The sequence below is a fragment of the Falco peregrinus genome, chromosome 1 (genome assembly GCF_023634155.1).
Source record: "Falco peregrinus isolate bFalPer1 chromosome 1, bFalPer1.pri, whole genome shotgun sequence".
Classification (NCBI taxonomy): Eukaryota; Metazoa; Chordata; class Aves; order Falconiformes; family Falconidae; genus Falco; species Falco peregrinus.
Genome location: NC_073721.1, coordinates 75,446 through 98,589, shown reverse-complemented (window position 1 = coordinate 98,589; position 23,144 = coordinate 75,446). Strand labels below are relative to the sequence as shown.

Here is a 23,144-nt window from a genome sequence, read left to right as displayed (position 1 = left end):
CAGTCTCACGGGGCAGCCCGTAAGACACACCACAAGACAACAAACCAACTCCTAAGGCCCCAGAAGAGAAGGCTCAGGACAAGCCACCCTGCTCTGTCCCGCAGCTCTGAGGCTAAGCCCCTTGGCCGGTACTGATGGAAAGGGCATGCTCTCCAGTTTTGAGCACCTGAGACAAATCACAGGGCTTTGTGGGGCAAACCCTCAGCCCAGCAGAATCGACAGCAACATTAGTGCTGACTGGTACAACCTGACGGTGAGTTTATTTCATCGTCAACCTTTCTGTAACGACAAAAAGGAGAAATAAACTGAGCCTCTGGGGCTTCCTGATTATGATGATAACGACTAGTACCCGGGGCCACGCCCGTCCCAGCTAGGGGAGCGAGGCCCGGCGACAGGCCCACAGCCTCCGACAGGCCCCCCAACCCAGCCTCCCCGGCAGGCGCCTGCAGCCCCCGCAAGCTGTTCCGCCGAGAGCGGCGACACGAGCGGGGCACGGCCCAGCCCGGAGGTGGGCGCCGGCCGCGCATGCGCTTGGCCGCCCCGCTCGACCGGAGGGGCGGCGGGCCGCCTCCCTTAGCGACGAGCTGACGCCATGTGCGGGGCCCGGGGCTTGCTGCTGGCCCTGCTGCTGACGCGGCTGGCCGCCTGGAGCCTCGGCACCCCGCCTGCAGCCGCCGATCCCGCCGCAGGGGCCACGCACCGGGCTACTCCGCGAAGCGGTCCCGCTCCACCGCCGCGCCGCCACCGTTCCGCCGCCGGCGGCTTCCCCGCCCGCCTTCTGCCGCCCGGCGCCCGGCGCTTGCGCGACCCCGTGGCCGCCGCCCCGTCGCGCCGCTCCGGCGGCAGCAGGTGGGCAGGGAGCGGGTTGCCGGCACTGCCGCGGCTGGGCTGGGGCTGGCCGGGCGCCCAGCTGGAGCCGCCGTGCTGCCACGGCTCGGGGCCTGGGGCCCGCCTCATTCCGGGTGGGGGCCTGGCAGGGCTTCCCGGGGCAGCATCTCGATGGCCTAGGTCAGGGGCCCTCAAACTTTTTAAACAGGGGGCCGGCGCGCGGATGAAGTGGCAGGAAGTCATCTGCGGCTGCTTGGTTTCCCCCCACCAGCCCCCGGCGGGGGGGGGCGGGGGGTTCTGTAAATACCGGGGGGCGGATTGAGGACCCTGGGGGGCCGTATCCGGCCCGCAGGCCGTAGTTTTAGGACCCCTGGCCTAGGTGAAGCAGGGCGCGGGTTGTCTGTGAGGAGGCTGTTGGCCTTGGGAACCGAGGGCGTCTTTCTAAGGCAAAAAAACCCAACTTTAATAGGCAGTTGGGAAGGCAGTTGTAGACTTGAGAGGCTGTCGGTGAGGATTTCAGCTGTCTGGAGAGTAAAATCTGTGGCCAAGCCCTGTCTTTGCAGATGGCAGTTGTGAGGAGCACCAAGAGGAGCTCAGATATGCGGATGCTGCATTGCTCTACCACTTCTTGTTTCAGGGAGTTTCAGAGTGATTTCTAAATATACACATAGAGAGTATCCACAAAGTTACTACATTGATGAGAGGAGCTATCTGTAATGGGTTATTAATGCAAATTGTACGATAACTTCCAAGCTGATGAAAGGAACACTGTGTCTTGTTGCTGTGTTGCTGGCATTTAGTAATATGAAGTATGAAATTCTGCAAGAATAGCCTTTTTAAGAGTTTCCTGGGTGCGGGGGCTTGTCTTGGCAGGTCTGTGAATCAAGTGTGCGTGGAAAAATCACTCATATTCAGAAGTAACACCCCTTATCCTACTGATACCATTGCTGTCCCTGGTGGACGTGATCTGCTGTTCTGTGTGCAGCTGGATAACTGTAAGTGACCTTTACCCCCCCCATGTATTTAATTCCTAGATTGCTTCTGCTTAGGGAATCTTTTTCTGAACTTACATATAGTTGTTTGGGCTGTTATAGTTCCATGGACCATAGTGGATTAGGATCCAGTCGCCCAAGACAGACACACAAAAAAGGACGTTGCACTCACTTTAAGGGTGTCTTGCTAAAAACAAACAGCCTTTATCAATTGCTTCTGTATTTGAGGTACTTCACTTAGTTTGCTACACTCAGAGCAGCAAATAAGGGTTGGTGTTTGAAATATAGCGCTATTAGCCTTTTCAGAAAGTTATTTCTTATCATATCTCAGATTCTTTATTTCATACACTTTTCATGCTTTTTTTTTCTGCTAGCAATGATTTTTCTCTAGTAATCACACACAGTCATAGAGTATGCCATTAACACTCTTTTCTGCTTTCCATACTGTACTTTGGTTGACTGGTTTGATGTCCAGCTCTCTGGCATTCATTGCAATTAACTGGGGTCTCACATCTGAGCACTCACTGTTTTTTCTTTTCAGTCTTTTGTCTGGGAGCCTTGATGCACAGTCCCATCTACTTCTGACCTAAATCTTGGAGTGTTTTAGGTTGGGTGGGGCTCAGGAGTTAACTGGTTAACAACTGGTCAAAGCAGGGTTAGCTTCCTATTATCTGTTCCTGCTTTCAGCTCTTCACAGATGTTGCCTGAATGTTTTGCATGCAAGGAAAAGGAACAATGAGAGCCTTGTAGTACATGGTATTGATAGTAATGCTAGAACTCCACCCATTCCAATATTCAGTAGGTCCCAGAGTAAAGATGAATTTTGATAAGGGCTTAACCACAGCTGAAAGTTCCATCAGGCTCCTGGGTATTTCAGCCTGTAACTTGTAAGTAGATAAATTATATCCTTCTCCTGCACCACCCACAGTATCACAAAAATGGGATTAGAAGGATTTTGAATTTGTGATCTCATCCAAAGGAAGAATCATCTGTGTCTGGACTGGCAGCACTAGATTTTTCTGGCCATTTAATATTTGGTCCCCATATCTACCACATGATTAGGCCCACTGAACAAGCCCTAGGCCTTTGATTGCACTTGTATGTTAGGTATAGCACACCTGAGAACAACAGAATTCACTGCTTGCATGGCCTTTTCTGTGCTTGTTGTTAGAAGAACATCTCAGGAAGACTTTATTTGGGATCACCTGAAGGATGGTAAACTTTTCAGACAGAAACAGCCTTCTCCCCTTTGGTCTTCCCCAAGGAAATACAGAAACACATAGGTACTCATCAGCTGATTTCAAAGATGGATGGCGACATGAGCTACCACTGCCGGAAGTATAATCAAGCCTGCTCCAGAGAGTCTCCTGGAAAAAGGCTAATGTGAACAGGCTCTGAACCTAATGAATTAGCATGCCCAGTAACAAAGAGATTGTGATGCACAAGCTGACTTCACCTCATTGAAACCATTGCTAGACCCCAAGTCCTTTTCCTCAGGGCTGCTTTCAATCCACTCTCTGCCCAGCCTGTATTTGTGCTTGGGATTGCCCCAGCCCACATTCAGGACCTTGCATTTGGCCTCTGTTGAACTTCATGAGGCTTGCATGGGACCTCTCAAGCCTGTCAAGGTCCCCATGGATGGCATCCCTTCCTTCCAGTGTGTCAACCGCACCACACAGCTTGGTGGTGTTGGTAAACTTGCTGAGGGTGCACTCAATTCCAGCATCCGTGTGTCACGGTCCACTCAGTGGACTCATGATGGTTCGTTTACTATGATCTTGAAGTGCAAAAATCAAGGCGACCACACCAAGGGGTTATGCTTCAATCAAACAGCACAGTTTTATTGTTTGCCCATAAAGCGACATGCAATAGGTAGAAAGACAGAAAGTGAAGAAAAGATAAGTAAAAAGAAAAAGGAAAGAGGATTATAGCTACCACCACGGGTCCAAGGTGTCCCTATGGTCCCAGGTCCAGGCAGCGTCTTGCTGGTCCTTCCGATCGTCATGATCCTTGGTGGAGAAGATCTCCTAAAATCAGTTGCTAAAGAGTCCTCTTTTATGCCGAGCAATACACATTGCTTCTCCTCTGGCCCGTGGATTGCTGTCAGTCTCTGCCTTCTCGAACAAGGTTATCACGCATGTTCTGGTTTGTTGTAATGACAACAGTTGTTACGCAGCCTTATCGTAGTTGTTCCTTCCAGCGCCAGCTATCAGGGAGCAGTATCGGGGAGCAGTATAGTATTCCTCGTACCGTGCAGTTCTCCTTCAGGGTCACTGGGTCTCAGTGTCCATGAGGACCACATTCCATCTCCAGGTCTCTGTTAGCAATGTTGAGACAATATTGTTCTCTTTAGACGACTCTTACACCGTGTTGTTGACAAAGATGTGAAATGGTGCCAGTCCCAGTTCTGACCACTGAAGGAATGCCACCCATCACTGGTCTCCACTTGGACATGGAGCTGTTGATCTCAACTTTTTGAGTGCCACCTTCCAGCCAATTCCTTATCCAAAGAGTAGTCCATCCATCAAATCCGGGTCTCTGCAATTTATGTCCTGCAGGACAACATCAAGTGCTTTGCACAAGTCCAAGTAGATGATGTCAGTTGCTCTTCCCTTATCCACCAGTGCTGTAACCCCATCGTAGGAGACCACCAGATTTGTCAGGTAAGATTTGCCCTTGGTGAATTTGCATTGGCTGTCACCAATCAACTCCTTATTTACCATGTACCTTAGTGTACTTTCAGGAGGATCTGCTCCGTGATCTTGCCAGGCACAGAGGTGAGACTGACCTGCCTGTAGTTCTCGGTGTCTTCCTTATTTACTTTTTTAAAAATGGGGGTTATGGCTCCCCTTTTCCAGTCCAGGAACTTCACCAGACTGCTGTGACTTATCAGATAATGATGGATAGTGGCTTAGCCCTTTATCTGCCCATTCCCTCAGGACCCACAGATGCATCTCATCAGGTCCCAGGGGCTTGTGCACCTTGAGGTTTCTTAGATGGTCTTGAACCTGATCTTCTACAGTGAGCGGTTCCTCATTCTCCCAGTCCCTGCCTTTGCCTTCTGTGGCTTGAGTACTTGCTGGTTTAAGACTGACATAAAAAAGGCATTCAGTACCTCAGCCTTCATGTCCCGAGTAGCCAGGTCTCCTGTTTCCTTCTGGAGAGGGCCCATGTTTTCCCTGGCCTGCCTTTTATCACTGATGCACCTATAGAAGATCAGTTCTTGGGGACAGTTGGAAATACTGGGTATTTTCAGAATACTTAAAGTACTTTAAAAGCATTCCTGTTTCACATACTAGCTCCTCAAGATAACAACTTTGTCTTTAGACTTTGCAGGACTGAGGATAATATTGCTACTATTTCCACTTCTAAATCAGTGGAGGAACTAATATGAGTGCATTTTAAAGTTACAAGAATCGCTATTCATGAGCCTGACTCCTGTTTTGTTTGTTTTTTTTAAAGAGTTTGTCTGGTTGCAGACAAATTGATTTGTCTGATAGTCTTCTTTGCCTTTTTCTACAAGATTAAATAGCCTTTAGGTAGCTAGTGTGCTTTCTTAAGCAAACAGACTGAACAAGAGTAAAGTTTTTCTCTGAAAACTTCAGCAGTTTGAATATCTTAAGTTTTGCTGCAGAAGGTCTTCTCTTCCAGTTTTCAGTCATATTTTGCATTACGTAATGTTGGTTATCTGCGTTTCCAAGTATTCAGCTTTGATAATAGAATAATGCATAAAGAATTGCATTCCAAAGAAAAGAAATGGTTGTGAGTGGAACAACTATCAATGTTTTCTTTTTCAGTCTAATGATTATACCCTCAAGTAACTAATAAGAAAGCTGCTTTGTGCACCTGTTTTTGTGAACCTTGTAGGAGCTTAATACTCATTTGGCCTTTATCTCCTTAAACGATTTAGCTGACTGCTTGACTAATGCTGTATTCTGATATAAAAAAGCTTTTATTTCTGGTTGCTGCTCTACATCTGAGGATCTGCTCAGCCCTTGAACAGTAGAATTATACTGAGACCTTAAGGTTGTGGGTTTTTTTCTCTACACACCCCCCAACTTACTAGACTACCTAAATTCTTTTTGGTACTGTAATCAAGGGTACTGTCACTCACTCCTGTAGTTGGTATGATCTGTAGTCCTCAAACCTTGTAAAACATTTTGTTTGGCTGTATCAGAAAGTTTATTGTTTGAACACGTCCATTAGGATGAGTCTACATAGTATGTCCCTAATAATTTACCATTTTATTAGTGTTTTAGCAGGAATGATTTAATTATAACATGGTAACCATACTGAATACCACTGGGTCAGGAGTGCATCACTGTGGGGTACCAATAGAAAGTCGTCTTTTTTTTCTTTTTTTTTCTTTTTTTTTAAGGATGCCTATTGTCTATTCATACTTTTGAGTTTTGCCAGCCTTAATTATTTTTAATCCGTTTAGTGTTGCTCTTAGTGAACTCACATATTGGTAGTGTTTTGTCATTAAAATGTCACCTGTGTCTAATCTGGGCATTTTACAGAAATTAGAGCATATATTAAGGTAGTTCTCTTAAGCAGTTTTCATGCTGTTTGGGAAATCACATTTGTGTATTAACACCCGTTTCCCATGAAACAGTACAAACTAGTACTCACGGTATCATTCTGTTCATAGCTCATATTAGTCTGTTAGCAGTGTTACTATGGATTAATTAATATAAGGCTCTATCTAGTTCGTAATTACTGAAGTTGTTCCTTTAAAAATATTGGCACAATATTTACTTTTTCTATCTTTTCCAGTAATTTGATATTGTTGGATTTCTGCCCCCCTCTCTTTTCAACTTTAGCAAATCTGAACTATTTCCAACAGCCACAGGATATTAAAGAGTCTGATTTTTTGAAGTTCTTTGAGAAGTATGGCAGACACTCTTTCTTAGCACGATCACAAGTCCAGCCATCATTCTCGGCCTTTTACCGGGTGAGTTGAAGGAAAATAGCAATCAGTTTGCAGATACTCTTTTACTAAAGCTGTCTGTAATGAGGTCTAATGACAGCATATTGAAAGATTCTTACTTTTCTACCTATGATCCATATTATCTCTCAGTTCTTTTCATTCCTTACTGTGTAAAAAGTTTGTGATTAGTTTTCTTGTATTTCAAAGTTTGGACAACACTTTAGACAAAACTGGATGTACACTAAGGAGAAGTATAAATTTGCCTCTGTGCCCTTGTATTTGGCCTTAGTATTCCAGAGTCACTTTGTCTGTGATTTCTCCAAATTGTCTTTTCAGACCGGAGATCCAATCCTAATCTACATTGATTCATCATCTGTACTGAGCACTCTTAGACAGCCAGTAAAAATGGGAGCCAGTGGACTTTGTCTTGATGGAAATCCTGCTGGTTAGTAAAGGGAGAAGAATTTCTCTAGGGTGGTTTGCTTCTGTTTTATCTGTTGTCATGTCTTAACTCAGGCTTCCTGGACAGTAAAAGCACAAGCTGTACTCGGATTTTTGCCAACTTGAGTAAGAGCTGCATTACTGACCCTGCCCTAGATGCTGCCTCCTACTACCGTGACTTCACTGTGCTGAAGGTGCATGTCATATTGCTTCCTTTTGCTCAACATTTTATTTGCTTGAGTTCCATTTGAAGTTGCCTTCCACTGCAACTTCAGCTAATGGGAAAACTAAAGGTCATCAGGTATGTCATCACTGATCTCCCGATTGTTAAGGCCTTCTTGCTGGAAAACCTGATAAAAATGTTATGTTTGGTGATAATCCCTCAATTCAAACTACTTTCCAATAAATTTCAGTTATTAACAGATTCTTAATGCATTTAACACATACTTAATTAACACTTCATAGTTCTAATGGTTTAATTAGAACACTCTCTCTTTTTAAAGACTGTTTATCGAAGTATTGCTATCTTGTTCCATGAACTTGATCAACCAAGCAATACATGTTCTTAGTAAAGAATGAAGATTTGTTTTACATGATAGATCTAAAATCATACTGAAGGCCAGTTATCAATATTAGCTTTATTTACATTCATAGATTGAATTCCATATCAATTTCTGCATTATTCATCCTGACAATAATTTCAAAAGAACCAATTTATTGTCCTGGATTCATGCTGGTCTTACTGAATGTTAATATGAAAATACCTCCTATCACCTTCTGGGATTTCTCTGGTGTTCCAAGAGTAAAAAAAAAAGCAGTGTAAATATTAAGGCTAATGATTCAGTTTACCCTTATGTTGGAAATGTTTTCTGTGGGTTACATCTGCAATTTCTAGATCACAAATTGATGACATTTTACACATCTGGAATAAACAAAGTAATTTTTTCATTGTAACATGTAGGCTGGTTTTAGTGATGGTTTCATTACTTTAGGCACTTGCAAACCCAGCAAATCAGTTGGTTTTTTGATGTTGTGTGTTGGCTTGTTTGTTTTCCCTAGGTCCCAATTAATGACACCATTGAGCAGTTCATGAAGGTCAGTCTCTCTTGCCAATGAAAATAATTTCTGCTTCTGAAATAAAAACATACCTGGAATCTTAGGCATTCATAGTAATGCCTGTGGGTTGGGAACATGGGAGAATGGGAGTGTTCTGTGAGATGAGATTTTTTTTTTTTGGACAAAAGCTTGACATTATAGAAGAAACAAATAGGGATATAAGGAAAGATGTACTTTTAAATGAATGGGCATATATAGGGCTAGAGTCAGGGAGGTAGCTTGTTTTCTTAGAAAAATTTGGGCATCTGGAGCAGGGTGATGTGTCCACAGATCACAGCTACAGCAGGAACGGAAATCTGACTTGGATGTAAAAGCAGTGGAAAAGGGAAAGAAAGGCATGCTCCTTTGAAATAATTGCTAATTGTTAATATGCTTGCTGTCTCCAGGTAAAGGTCACTGCAATTGCACCACCTGGAGCTCCCCACATGGCAGGCAACACATGTAAAAATGTTGTTTCTGAGGTATCTGAACCTGCTTTCCTTTGGGCATCTCAACACGAGCTTCAAGTCATTGCCCTATTACTTGCCTTTGCATCTGATTTTTCTTTGAATTGGACTTTCAGGTGATCTATGAGATAGAATTCAGTGGCACACATGGGATTCAGAGTGTTTCTGTCCGGTTCAAAGTGAGCAACATCTCTGGGAACCTAGGATCCTCTCTGCAGCAGCACTTCACTTTGCATTTCTGGGTCAGTGCCTCCATCCTCACTGGGCTTTTAAAAGTTTGTAGTCTGTAGTTTGTGACCCAGTTTTGTACAGATCAGATGTGGAAAGATTAGAGCAGTGTCACTGTGGTATGGTAGTGCCAGAACCCTGGAACACAGGTGGTGGTCGAAGGAAGGAGGGGACACTGCTCTGGTCTCAGGTAAACCATGTTAGAAGAAAAATTCAGGCTCAGTTCAAGCGTGCAGTCTTGCGCTGCCCAAGTTTGAAGGGGCTGATTGTTATCATCTGACTATTTTTTGCTTTGTTTTGAATTGGTTTGGGGGTTTTTGGTGGGAAGAGAGAGGGTGAGATCAGGGTCAGCACCATGGTCTTGTGAAGGGAAGGGCTGGAGCTGGTGCTGTATCTGAGGTGTTCAGCATTTGTGAACAAAGTTGCTAAATTTATTCCAGGTACTTATTTAACTATGCCTGTGCAGTGGGACTTCGGAGGGGGGGGAAATCTGGGACATACTTATGTGTGTTGAATTTCATGTAAACCTTGTCCCATAGAAGCAATGTGAAGTGGCATAAGTGATGACCTCAGGGGTTGGTAAGTGTGCAGTGCAACCTTGCTACAGTTATCCACAGAGGTTCTCCCCATAAAACAATTCAAAAGTGGAATCTGATACTCAGAATTGGGGTCAAGGCAGGGTTTGTTCTGCAAGTCATCCGTAGAATTACCCAGACCCAGACTGGTATGTTCACTTCCTTAGAGACAAATGTTGAGCAGTAAGAATTCATTGTCTCAAAACTGTCCTGGTAGTATCCACATTTCAAGGTACTGACAGTTTTTTACCTGCTGGACTGCAGATGAACTTGGTAGGTAAGAAAGAGGATTTGGAAACAAATAGTGGAGGTTTTAGTAGTGCATAATATTCAGTCATTCAAAAAATGGTTTACATTCACATTTTTGAGAATGTGAATTTGATCTTCTGAGATGAATGGATCTAATTCGTGCTACCGTTTTCCTTTCTTTCTTCCCTTTGCCTCTCTGTAGACCAGGACTCTTTCTCATGCGTTGCCTAGAAGTGGAAACCCTGGCTACATCACCGGAGCACCAGTGTTGGTTGCAAACAGTGGTGCCGTGCAGCATGTATCCTTTTTTCTCCTATCAAGTTTTATTTATCACTGGGTTTATTGACTTCTTGTACTTTACTGTCTGGACTTTTGAGAGTCTACCTGTGAGGGCATACCTCAGTATTACATCGCAGCCACCGGCAGGCCTTTTGGTCACAACTGACCTGTAGTCCTGTGGTAAGGATAAGGAGGAATGTGGGGTGAGAGCATTGTTAAACACAAGCTGGGTGTCCTGTATTGTCTGTTTATGCTTTTGTTTGGCTTCTTGACATGCAGTCCATCAGATGAGTGTTTTACGGAGCAAAGGTGATGGAAGTTGCTCACAGTTCCTCAGACACACAGTACAATTTGGAAGAAATATGAGGACAGGCTGCAAGCTCAGGTAACAACACACTGCAGTCACCCTTCCTGACACATTTGGAAGGTGTGGGGCCACTTAGCAAGTTTTATCATAGTCTCTCACGCACTGTTGTGGAGCCTAGGTCCTTCCATGAGGTTGCAAATGGGCCTCTACAGATCTTTCATATACTCCTAAGAGCACTTGAATGTCAGACAGGTGGTGGACCTCTAGAACAATCTGAACATTGTGAAGGTCTTCTGGGACATTTTGAGATTTTAGTCGGGCAACATATCTTGGGCAAGAGGAGAGTTTGTATTTGAGGAGCAAATTATAATGGAACCTTAAAAAGTGATTGTTTTGATCATTTGGATTATTCTTTTGTTGGTGACAGAGCAGGTATGTGACCACTGATGTGATAAGATCACTAAAGAGCTGTCAGTTTTCCTTATCGTGCGTTACCATGCCATGTTGTTCTTCTCCCCTCTCATTGCAGAGAGGATTGAAACTGCATCCATTTAATACCAATACTTCCATAATGAGTAGAAGAAATATTCATTACAAAGGAAGGATGTTGATAGTGGGTTTTTTTCTGTTCTGGAAATCACCTTGTCAAAGCTGATATTTTCTTATTTCCAGCCTGTCCCCAATACTGGAAGAAAGTAACTGTAGTTATATCCAGCAGAAGTTATACAAGGCTCTTCAGGGCATGAACAAAGCAGAGGACCTTGGTATAACTGGCAGTGCTCATTCAACGCAGGCAGAAGAGTGGACAACCATTCTGATTCAGAACTGCAGTGTACAGGTAATATGAATGCAAAAAGACCAGCTGTGAATATTTTTCCTTTCATATCTTTGTATTACCTTGGGGAAGCATGCGCATGGGAAAAAAGAACCAGATTATTCATCTGGGCTTATGTTCTCTGTGTTATGATCCACTGACTCTCAGGGATGCCTGTAAGAAGTCGTTCATATGATTAGGATAATTACTAAAAAACCCTGAAAAAACAATCACCTGACAGATTTAATGTCTCTTGAATCCTGTTCCTGCTATTTAAATGAGCAAAAACAGTTCAATACTGAATCCAGCATTATATTACCTAGTTTTCTGACAGCCTTCTAAAACTAATAATACCGGGTTACTTCCTATTAATTTGATGCTTTTTATTATTATCAACATTTCTGATTTTCCAGTTTCGAGGGAAGTTTATATATTACCCAATAAGTGTAAAAGTTTGCAATCCAAGTACTTATGGAGGAGGGAAATTCTATTTTGATAATTATTAATCTGTCAGGATATGGCATATTAGAACACAAAATCCAAGTGGTAGAGCTGAGACAAATTCTGTTTGGATATAAGATAACAGTGAGATGGATACAACTCTAAAATAGGTGGCTGACCTGACCAGAAGTTGCAGGGTTAGTGCTGAAGTGACTGATTCAGGTTCTTGTGACCTATGCTATCCAAAATAATAGACTTTGAACATAATGGTCCTTTTTCACGTTTAGAATACTATATTAAGATGTTTGAAGTATATTTTCTTTTCAGGCTGTAAATTGCACTTCCTGTTGCATGGTTCCTGTGACCCTGGAGATACAGATATTGTGGACTAAGGTGGGCCTCCTGTCCAACCCACAGGCTCAAATACTGGGTGCACAGTACTCTTATCAGTGTCAGCCCCTGAAGGTATGGAATTTTAAACCCCTCCCTCACACACAGAGGTAATTAAATAGGATTCACAGGTTATTTAAGAATCAAAGTATCAAATGGTCTTTATATTACTGAATGGAGATTTACTGAACTTTAGCAGTGGTCTGGCTGCAATGGCAAGGGTTTGTGTTTAACAGCTCCATAGAGGTGTTTTTATGGCTTTATCAGTACTGTTGCTCAATCACTTGTACAACTGGAAAAGGTACCTTCCTTCCAACACCAGCCCACCTTTTGTCACTTAAGGACTCAAACTGTAAACTTTCAATTATGCTCAGTAGAAAACTAGTTACAAACATTCAATAACTGCATGTTTATCTAGTTGTGTCTTAAAGCCTTGATTGATATGGAATTTGAGTTGATTTATATTTCACAGACTCCACAGCATGCTGATAATCTGTGCAAGAAGATATTTCTATTCCTATAGGGGTTCTTAAATCACCACCAGGTAGCTGAGGAAGAGGCTAATGCTGATGGCAGCAAATCTGACGAATTAGGGGAAAAGGTTTTAAGCCAGAAAGCAGGCTCCTAAAAGAAGATTACATGATGGAAACATTCAAGGTCAGGTTGGATGGGGCTCTGAGCAACCTGATCTAGTTGAAAATGTCCCTGCTCATTGCATTGGGGTTGGCCTAGGTGACCTTTAAAGGTTCCTTGCAACCCGAACTGATCTATGATTCTGTGAAGTCAGTAGGAAGATGGAGCTATCAGGTTCACAAAGGAGAATGGTCTTTTTCAAGCATATGTCAGTGGATCCCATTTTGGTGCAAGGCTAGATTCCTGATATCAGTCTTTTGGGCAGCTTGTATATTTTGAAGACGTATAATTCTCTGCAAGGGCTTCAGGAGGGGGAGCAGCTGACACCTGCCCCATGGCGTTCTCATGGCAGTGAGGTATGACATGGGAAGTGTCTGTCTGACCTGTTGCTACTCTTTGGACTTCAGACTTGGTCTAAATGAGATTTTACATCATTGTTTGGATGTGTCTCATGCTACCTCTTTGTCCTCCCTTCTTGCAACATACATAAAAGAACATGATAGGAAAATGTTCACCTTGTAAAATGTGTTGCCCTGGAGCAAACTGACACCACCGCCCCATGAAGATATTTTCTACATCTGACCTGTTAAGTGGCTCCATTAACAAAACTTCTGTCTGAGTAGGGAGGCTTGCATTCCTAGTAAAAGTGCAGGGTGCATAGCCCTCAGTAAGGATTAGCCAATCAAAAACTATGAGATTCAGATTTCATCAGCTTGAACAATGGATGCTAATTACTTTAGAGCTGTAAGGTATATTGCAAAGCAAATTAAAAGAATGCAAGGTTTTGGCAGCAAGAAAAAAACACACTACTAAAATCAGTTTTGGCTTAATCAGTGGCAATCCACAAGTTAGGGTTGTTAGTAAACACATTTTAGTAGAGGTACCAGTCCGTACCATACTCAGCAGTGAAGAACTACAGCTCTTTGTAAGCATACCAGTGAGATCACAGATGCAGGCTGTATATTGCTTTACTTTTAAATTATGTCACTTCCCAGTTTTAGCCTACAGATTCTAATATTTTTATTTATATTTTTATATATATATATATATATATATGTAAAGTGCCTATCACCATATTGATAAACATTCTTTGGAGCCACTCTTGACAGCAGAGGTAAGAACAGGAGTCAGTCTGTTAGTACCTCAGCACTTCTGTTTCCAACCAATTATAAAAAAAAAAAAAAAAAGCCACAAGACTGCTGCCAGCCTGCCTGTGGTGTTTAATACTGCTACTCCATCAGGGTTGAGAACTATCTATTCTTTAGAGAAAAAAAACCTTTTCCTTTAGACCACACTGTGTCACTGGAGAGTTGCCTCAGTGACTAAGGAGAAAACACAGAACCCAGGAAAGAGATCCCATTTTCTACACCCATCCACAATATCTGGTCACAGTAGTATTTGACCTTCCTGAAAATACAAGGCAGTCTTAAACGGTGTAGAGCTATACAGGAGCATGCTGGAAGTTGCTTCTGTCTGCCTTCTCCCAGCTGTTAATGAGGGGTTGTGTGAGAGGTTTTTTTCCCCCACTAATATCCCCTGATTTTAAGACAGATTTTGAAGGTTCAGAGACAAAGCCAGAATTGTTTTGTGGCTTCTTGTTGACTAAGGCAATTGTGCCTACTGTGTGTTTACTCATTGATAGGAGAACTTACATCCATCAGGAGTGAAGGAGTAATTCTAATTGTGAGTGCTCAGCAGTGGCAATTTGTGACTGAGGAATGATCTGGCCTGGAGGGCAAGAAGGCCCAGCTGCAAGAAGGGGTTAAACTAGGTGAAAGCAGGAATGCCAGAGACAGACTCCTTGCAAGGGAGTGAAGTTTCCCTTGGTGATAAGATCAAGCCTTAACTTTGTCTTGTAGCCATTCTGTAGCAGAGCTGGGTGGGGGCACTGGGGTGGCTGGACCCAGGGCTTTGCTGAAGTGCCCCATGCTGACACTCGGGATTGGTGCTGATGCAAGTGTAGGTACGGAATTTGCTCGTGACACATATTTGCAGACTCTGTGTAGAACCACGTTTTGTGGTAGGACTCTGTCCCATACATTGTTCATTACAATTTTATTTTATATTTAAGCACAAGTGTTTTTAATTTGCCTCAAGAGGTACCATGAAAACTCCCCATCAGGATTCTCAGTATTTTTCTCTTAAGAGAGAGTAATTGATTCTGTCTTGGGAGTTTTTTGAGTGCTTCCCGCACAACTTTGCTCTAAAGGCAATCTTGCAAGTTGTTTCCAGGGAAGTGAATGAGGTGGTGATTTCACAGGTTGGGTTAAACCAGTGCAAGCACAGAAAGTATGCTGCCAGTAGATTCCCTCTCTTGAAGTTAGCATGCAGAGCTGTGAAGCTGGGGCAGGGAGTGAGGCTGCTCTTTTGGCAGCAGTGTGGTCTTAAATCACTCCAAGCTAGCCATGAAACTCCACATAGCTCAAGGAACAAGTGTATTTGTTGTCCTTCAGCATTCTGTTGAAACAGAAAGGAACTGGGGCCTTAGAAGTTCAGGCCCCTCTTACATCTTTACCAACTGACCTACCAATCTGTCTCCTTTCTGAAAACAGTATCCTAAAATGTGAGAAATAAATTCATTGCTGTATTGGCTCCCTGCTTTATTTTACTGATATTTTGAAGGGATCAAATCTTGTGGCAGTCCTGTCTGTTTCTGGCAACAATCATCTGTTCAGAGGGCCAGGTGATCTCATCTTACATAAATTAATAAATTTTGTACAAAAATAAAGCTACATTTTCTTCTGTTTGTATTATCAACTATCTGATATGTCTGTCTTCTGCATAAAAGATTTACTCTGGCAGAACTTGAGTCACTGCTTCCATTCTGGAGATCTGTAATATATGATGCACAATAGCTACTGTGTCCTCAATTTACCTGCTAAGTATCAATTTTGGGAAAGAGGAGTTACTCCCCTGAAAAAATGTATCTGGAACACTTAACTCCTACCATCCTAGAGACATCTTGCTTGCCAGTTATGTACAGTGGGTCTCCATTAGCAAATCGAGGAGGGATGTATCTTTTGTATTAAGCTTCCTAAACCTTTTATGCTTTCCTCTTTTTGCAGTTCCTAAGCACAAGCACGGTACCTTTGACAACTGTCATTACCTTCACTGACATGACTGAATGGCCAGAACCTCCACGAGGTCAGCCCCAAGTGCACTGGAAACTCCCATTTGACATCTTTTTCCTATTCAAGGTGGCAGTGAATTTGGAAAGAAGTTATAGAGGTGATCTGGTGGGCTATTTTTTGTTGATTCTAATAATAACTAGCATTCTCTGCTTTTGAAAAGTCAAATAGATGGAGCCCATACTTAAAAGTTCGGTAAATGAATTGATACATTCAGAATATGTTTCAGATCATAGTCTTTTCTCCTCAGGTTCTTACACTATTCCTGTAATATCCATGTGCCTTCTGTTCTTGGCTGAAACCACATGACTAGCTTCTGTCCTGTGTCCTCTCATGCCCCTATTCTCCATATGCACCACCTGCAAACCTCACTGTAGTGAAACACTTGAGAGATGGAGGGGTCAAGAGACATTAGGTTATACAGGAACGAAGAGGAGGATGTGAAAATGAATATTGCATGTTCCCAGAAACCAAGAGTGCTTTTTAAACCAAGGGGGTATGGAGAGAGAAGCAGAGTTCAATCCAAACATTTTGGGGCTGCATTCAGTCATCTTCCTGTTGGAGAAGCATCTGATTTTTCTACATGGAACTAACTGAACATTTAAAATACAGGAGCCAACATTTAAAATACAGGAGCCCTCCCAGGCAGCCTGAATTATTATTTTATGAATAGACATGTCTGCCAGTCACCTGTTATGTGGCAACCATGCCTCTCTGACAGTTTTTGACTCTTCTATGTTTTTTCAAATACAGATATTCAATTGAAGTTTTTGTGTTTTAATTGGTTTACATTAGCAATTGTGTTGCACAAAGCAAAGTCATTGTAGATGTCCCATCCTGTGAAATATAATTGAATTTTAGTTGTTTGTCAAGACAACTTCTTTCCTGATCTTTTTTCTTCTTGAAGAAACAGGCCTGAATATGGGTTTTCCTAGATCAGAAACATTCTCTTGAAGCTCGAGATAGGAACTGGACTGATAATGATAGCCCCTGAAAGCTAGGTGGCACATCAGAGAGCTGTGAACAGTCCTAAAGAAAAAAAACTAATTAGGAAGAATTTGTAGATACATTACGAGACTGAAGCTTCCTGCAATACCTTACCCCTAGCTCAATCTCTGGGACCAAAACGTAAGTTTATTGGTTTTGAAGTTGAAGGTGATCTGATTATCTACTGTGCCCCACTGCATCACACAGGCTAAGGAAATCCGCTCAATCATTCCATGAAGTTTTTGGACAACAGTGTATTTTTTTAGCAAGGGATTTGTTATTTACCCTAAATTCTTCAGATTATGGAAAAATCTGTCCCATCTAATGGGCAAGAAAATCAGAGAAGTCTGGCCCACCTTTAACAAAATGTGTTTGTTGATTTTGTATGTATACTGTGTATAGCAACTTTGCTGCTCTTTTTCATTGCAAACTTAAACAGAAGAGTGTAAAAATAAACTGAAGAACTTGTAATTAGTCAAGATATCAGAGGAGATAACCTGAATTAAACAAAACCGTGTCCCATCTAATACATGCAGTTTATGCGATAACTTCACATATTTAAGTTTCAGATTGTTTGTGTGGTTTACGAGCTTGGAAACAATTCAATGCAAGTGTCTGCTGCTTCCATTGCTTCTGATTCTGGGGCAGCCCATAAAAGCCAGTCTGAACACGTGTGCATTCCAGTGTTACCTATGGCTGCTGGTACCAGTACAGCAACAAGCTTTGATTTTAGATATATGTGGCTTCTCAGCTGTGCCTGTAATATGTTTGCAAAGCTTTTAGCAAAACACATTTGTAGCATATGTCACGTGTCCTCCCATGCTCCTAATTTGTGGAATCCAGGAAATCAGAGGTGTCAGTAATTGACTCAATCAGAGTTAGCTGGAGAAACTTGCCAGACATCATGTTGCCAAATGTGTGAGGATATGGCTTGAATGAAAAGGATCTGGCATCTCTTGTTTTCTGCATTATTGTGATAATCCAGTTTGGTGACTACAGAGATTCTTTTATTCTATGAGCTGCAAATATATGGAAGCGCTATAAGAATGCATCACCTTACTATTGTAATTCTCTGTCATATCCCTAACCTCCAACATGTCATATTTTCTAGCACGCATGTGACTCCTCTGACATTTCCTCATTGCAGGGAATGTAGCTGGAGAGAGCCTTGTCCATAGCCTGGTCTAGCCTGACTTAAGACACATTCATTTCTAGCCGTGCAATACCACATGGATGTGGGTTTGGAATCTGCAGTTTCCTATGACAGTTTATTTCAGCATCTGCTTTGTCATGTTAAGGTTTTCCCCACTGCACTGAAATGGCCTCTGTTACAATTGGCTGTCAAGCAATAATACGACAATGTCACACACAAAGCAGACTAGTATGTCAAGATATATAGAATGGGGTATTTATACTCCATGTCAAGGGGCTGAGACAGTGCTGCGTAATTCCTCTGCTGCCAGCATTCTATCTAGAACTATCTTTCCAGTGTGTCCTGTTTTGAGGTTGTAAGTCTATGTTTACACTGTGAGTGAAGGATGCAATTTTGGGTTACAAAGTAGGAGCAGAGTTACAAGAAGTTAATGAAGTGCACTGTTGGTAGCATGTGGGTTAGGCTGCCCACCCAGCTCTTAAAATCTCTCTATGGGGTTGTCAGATCACTGTTACACTAGAAGCCGATAGTATGTGTTTTCGTTCTCACTACCTGAAAGAGCACCATGTTGGAGTACTACTTTTATTATAGGTTCTTTCCCCCCAACTCAGCCAACAGAAATAGCGAGAATGTGATTTTCTGAAATGTTCTGAGATTATTTGCCTCTTCTATAATGCAAGAATATACATAAAATGCAAAGGAAAAGTTAAAAAAGACATCTTAAAAATTTCTGTAAGTTCCTTAGTGTGCTTCTGCTTTCTTCAGGGACTGAGTATTTGAGCCACCTTTAAATTTGTTTGCCAAGTTGCAGCGACTGTTTAGCACTGTAGGGTTTGTAGGGAAAGGAGAGGTGGCTTACTTTCTGTGCTCACCATACTTGCCCTCTTCATCTGGCTCAACTGACTTTCCCAGTGTGCCACTGGGTGTCCATATAGCTTAGTAACTAATGGTAAGAATACATAAACGTGATCTGTGACACGGCTGCAGTTTTCCTTACAAGATCACGTATGACACCCCCGTGGCACAGCACTCGCTGGGTCACTAACGCCTATTGTCAGAGGGACCCCGGGCCTGCAGGTTTTCCTAGAAAGCCCCTTTCCCTCTGGCGCTGCTTCACATCCACCCCCGCTGGCGTCCGAGGCCGCCTGACATCGCTGCCGGCAGTGAGCGTGGGCGGGGGGCTGCCGGGGCGGGGAGGCGGCCGGGGCAGGGGGGTGCCGGGGCGGGGGTTACCCCCGGCAGGAGCACGCGCAGGCTGCGACGGGAGGAGACAGTCAGTGCGCGAGAAATCCCTCCATGTCCGCCTCGGCACAGCGAAGAGCCCCGCGGGGCAGCAGAAAGATGTAACGGCGTGCAGCCGCGGGTGGAGAGGGGCCGGGCGCAGGGAGCGGAGCGGAGGCAGCGGGGCCGGGGCAGCTCGGCTACAAAACAACCCGACCCCCGGCTCTCCTTGCAGCTGGACCCGGGCAAAACCCGCCGCTGCCGAAGCTGGCGTCACGCTATCGTGATCAAACCCGGCTGCACCACAGCGCTTCTGCCGCCGCTCTGCGGGCCCGCTCCACGGAGCGCGGGCCCACCCGAGCGCCTTCCAGCCCCGGCCCTGGCCCTGGCCGAGGCGGGCTGGGGCTGGCGCTGGGGCCGGAGGCGCCGTGAAGCGGTGGGCGGGCGCGGCCCCGGGCGGAGGCGCCGTGCCGGCGGGTGGGTGCCCGCTGTGGTGGCGAGCTGTGCCTGGGGGCGGAGGAGCGGGCCGGGCGGCGCCCGTGCAGTCGCGGCGGGGCCGAGGGCCGAGGGCGGTGACCGGCTCGGCCGCCGTGGCGGAGCGTACCCGCCCCCGCCGCGCAGCGCGGAGCTGGGGCGCCGCGGGGCGGCGGGGCAGGTGCTGCCGGCTGCCCGCCCGCGAGTGGGGGCTGGGCGCGGCTGCTATGTTGCTCGCAGCAGAGGAACGAGGGCTCCGCAGGAAAGAGCCAAACCCGAGCCTTTGAGCCCTAAAACTGTAGAGGTGCGGTGCCTGTTCGTCTGGCCCTCACAAGCTTTCCACAGCCTTGTAGAATTTGGCTCGGATTTCTGGATGGTTACAGAGCATTGCTGCTGCGTGGAGTTTCTGGCAGAGTGAAACTGCAGTTTCGACCTTGCAAGCACTAGACTAATTGATAAGAGCTGCATCAGGCTTTGTTCTTCTGGAGCTTTCTGACAGGAGAGCTGTTGCCCCTCTTGAGACTTCTTTTTGCTTGTTCGTCTCTTGTACCTGCTTACAAGGTTGCTACATGCCCAAAGAAAATGCTTAAACCCTCCTGACACTTGCGTGCCATGTAAAAGTTATTATCTAGGTTTTGACCTGGCTCTCGGTGATAAGCCTGTGTGTCCCCACAGGAGATGTAACAGGATCAGATTAGAATTTTCGTTTAAGAAACCTTATAGCTCTCTGAAAGAAGTAATAAAACTGTAGATAAAGGAGACCTAATGGCAACGCATACATAGTTTTCCAAAAGCCTTCAGCAAGTGTCTCTGTACTATGAAGTCAAGAACAGTTTTATTTTCTTAAATGGAAAATAGCTAAACCCCTGCCATAAATGCTTATACTTGTGCTGACTCTGTATTCTAAAAAACTACGGACACTTGGAAGTGTTTACCTTCTTTATCTTCTCAGATTTGCTGTTGATGACACTGAGAAGCAATTTATAAAGGGTTAAAATAAAGTTTTCTTCTTTCCTGTTCTCTATCATCTATATTTATTCACTTTAGAAAGTATGTTTCATATTCTGTATTTATGTCAGTGAATAATTTTTGTTTGTTAATTGCTTTACTGATTTGTTGGTTTGTTTGCTGTACTACATTCCTTTTCTAAGCTACTCTTCGCCAGGGTTGTTATATGTGTATTCAATAGCAGAGTGAGCATCTCTCAGGCTTAGCTTCAGTAATTTTTTAAGCTGCTCTTCTTGCATGTTGTGTTAGTAGGAATATGAAAGCAATGGTATTTTTATGTTTTTCTGCAGCATCCCTGGAAGATCTGATAGACACTGTGGGTGGTACCTATTCTGAAAAGTCTGTTCATGGTGTAGCAGAAGTCAAAAAGCAAATAGAATGGTGCAAATTACCAGGTAAGGAATGAAGTTCAGAATAAAAGATCATATCATACCACTATATAAATCCTTGCTTCATCCAAACTTGAGTACTCCATGCAGTTCTGGACTCTGCCTTGGATAATATGCTGTACTCTGTTTAGGATAATCAGGGAGGTGGAGGAAGAGTAATGGAGATGATTGTATGTATGAAATAGTCTCAATACAAGGAAATCAAGAGCATCCTGTACCGATTTATTAGTGGTAGTGTAGTCTAAGGAGTTGCTGTGCTTCTCTCTTGCTGATGCGGGTACTCGCGTGATTGTATAGACAGGTGGGTCAGTTGGTCTCTGACCAGAATGTTACCATGGCCAAGCTGTTTTTCAGAGTGGGGTGGGAACGGCAACTTTGAGCAGGAGGGATGGCAAAACTGGTACGCCTCTGGTGCTAGAATTGTTTAGGGACAGCTTAAGCATCACAGCAGAGGGAGGAAGGAGGAGGTGGGTGTGCTACATGTCTGTAAAATCAGGAGTGGTATGGAGAAGGTGGATAGCCCCAGAGCCACGCAAAGCTGGAGACCAGGAGAGTATTCAGGTAGTTTTAATTGCTTTCTTGTCCTGCCGATGTACTTTATCTTGAGATCTGACAGACTGCTGTTCAACTATGTTTTATTTTATTTCTTGCTTTCCCCATTAGGGTTTGGGTGCCAACTTACCCTTTATAGAAACGGAATGCCATCTTGTTTCTCCCCAACCCCAAAAGAAGAGGGAAACACATTGTGAGGGCAGAGAATAAAAAGGAAAAGTAGGTAAAGACAAATGGCTTAAAAATGAGAAACTGGAGGGAATGCTGAGCTGAGCCCACACAGTTCCCTGATGCTGATGAATGCTGTTTTGAGTGGTGCTCTTGGAAAAATGATAAAATAGCGGCTTAGAAACATAACTACAGTTGGTGAATATTCCCTGCTTTTTCTTAGGAAGTTGTGGCTGGCTGGCTTAACCATTGCCAGAAGGCAGTTACTCAAGGGGTTCCATTTGTGAGGATTTGGTTACAGAGGGTACGAATTAAAAAGAATTGGTAGAGCAAGAAGTTTCTGTAAGAGGTTCTGGAAGAGAGGCTGACACCCAGGGTACTAAATGTCAAAGTTAGTCTTTTTCCTAAAATATTAAACAAGAGTGCTGACTTCAGTCTACATTTTTCAGACTTCTTTTCATTCTGTCCTTGCATTTGCCTGGCAACAGTTTCTCCTGGATGTGAACACATGTCCAGGTACATGATTTGCATCTTGTTGCTTAGTGGCACTGTTGTCACTCTGCTAACCATAGCTATTGCAAAATTTTATTCAAAATCCATTGCTTTTTCCTGAATGATCTTTGGCACTCGTGCAGCCTTCATTTGATGGCTATAGGGAAACTGGAGCAGAATGGGAATGCTGCTTCTGTTGTCTTTATCCTTAACAGTGCGTGGAACCTGATGTTTTGCTTCTCAGTGTTGAAGTGCTACACGTGGTAGGACAAAGTAGCCAGATTTGATCCAGACAAAGTAGAGCAATGATGTTAGGAGGAAGGAAATGCTTGAAAGGTGCTGCCTAACCCTATTTTGAGGTTTCTTAGTGAGGACTAGTGCTTGATTAAATTAACCTGTGTTCTTATGTGCCTCAGTAATTTTGATTAAAGCTGCTACTCTGACTTTTTTAAAATTTTTATTCTTTAAAATGACGTGAGAAAAAAAGTCTTTGCGCAGAGATACGCCTGTATTAGTTGCAGTTGTGTCTAGGCTGAAGGTGGATTGTAACATGTCTGCATACACAGATTCTTAACACTATCAGGATGGTCCCATGCTTTTTCTTGAAGATGGCACTTTCTTTAAAACTAGTTAAGGGTAATGAACACCTTCTGTTCAGAACACCTTGTGGATCTGAAATCACAGTTTTCCATTGCTCACTTCCTACTATGCTTGCTATGCATACTTACTGAAGTAAGTAACTGCTGACCAGGTAGGAAATCTAGGATTCCTTGCCACTAACCAGCATCCTTCTGTAAAAACTACTGGTGTGATGTGGCAAATGAAAGTGCTGCTTTATTTTTTGTTCATTTTCTCTGACTAATTCTTCCTCTCTTTCAGTGTCTGTAAAACAAAAGCAGCTCC

General features: G+C 43.7%; 1 protein-coding gene across 3 annotated transcripts; it reads left to right on the top strand.

The window, feature by feature from the left end:
- The first annotated feature begins 415 nt into the window (after nt 1-415).
- TCTN3 (tectonic family member 3) lies at nt 416-23,070 on the top strand. Of its 3 annotated transcripts, none has more exons than XM_055798955.1 (15): nt 416-849; nt 1,702-1,823; nt 6,644-6,774; nt 7,087-7,195; nt 7,267-7,385; nt 8,251-8,286; nt 8,694-8,768; nt 8,870-8,995; nt 10,008-10,103; nt 10,372-10,469; nt 11,064-11,229; nt 11,974-12,111; nt 15,735-15,897; nt 20,931-21,035; nt 22,199-23,070. In XM_055798955.1, exons 1-15 carry the CDS (start codon nt 593-595, stop codon nt 22,360-22,362), a joined length of 1,905 nt encoding a protein of 634 aa, XP_055654930.1. In that variant the 5' UTR covers nt 416-592; the 3' UTR covers nt 22,363-23,070. The 3 variants fall into 3 exon arrangements, with proteins under 3 accessions (XP_055654930.1, XP_055654940.1, XP_055654950.1); XM_055798965.1 differs by having other exon boundaries at nt 422-849; nt 21,693-22,262; XM_055798975.1 differs by lacking the exons at nt 20,931-21,035; nt 22,199-23,070 and having other exon boundaries at nt 452-849; nt 15,735-17,337.
- Nucleotides 23,071-23,144: the final 74 nt, after the last annotated feature.

What these genes read in the sequence shown, in the direction of transcription:
- TCTN3 (XM_055798955.1), top strand. Translation starts at nt 593, where the DNA reads ATGTGCGGGGCCCGGGGCTTGCTGCTGGCCCTGCTGCTGACGCGGCTG. An exon ending in TTCAGAACTGCAGTGTACAG is followed by an intron (nt 11,230 to 11,973) that starts GTAATATGAATG and finishes TTTTCTTTTCAG; the next exon opens with GCTGTAAATTGCACTTCCTG. An exon ending in TTTGGAAAGAAGTTATAGAG is followed by an intron (nt 15,898 to 20,930) that starts GTGATCTGGTGG and finishes GTTTTTCTGCAG; the next exon opens with CATCCCTGGAAGATCTGATA.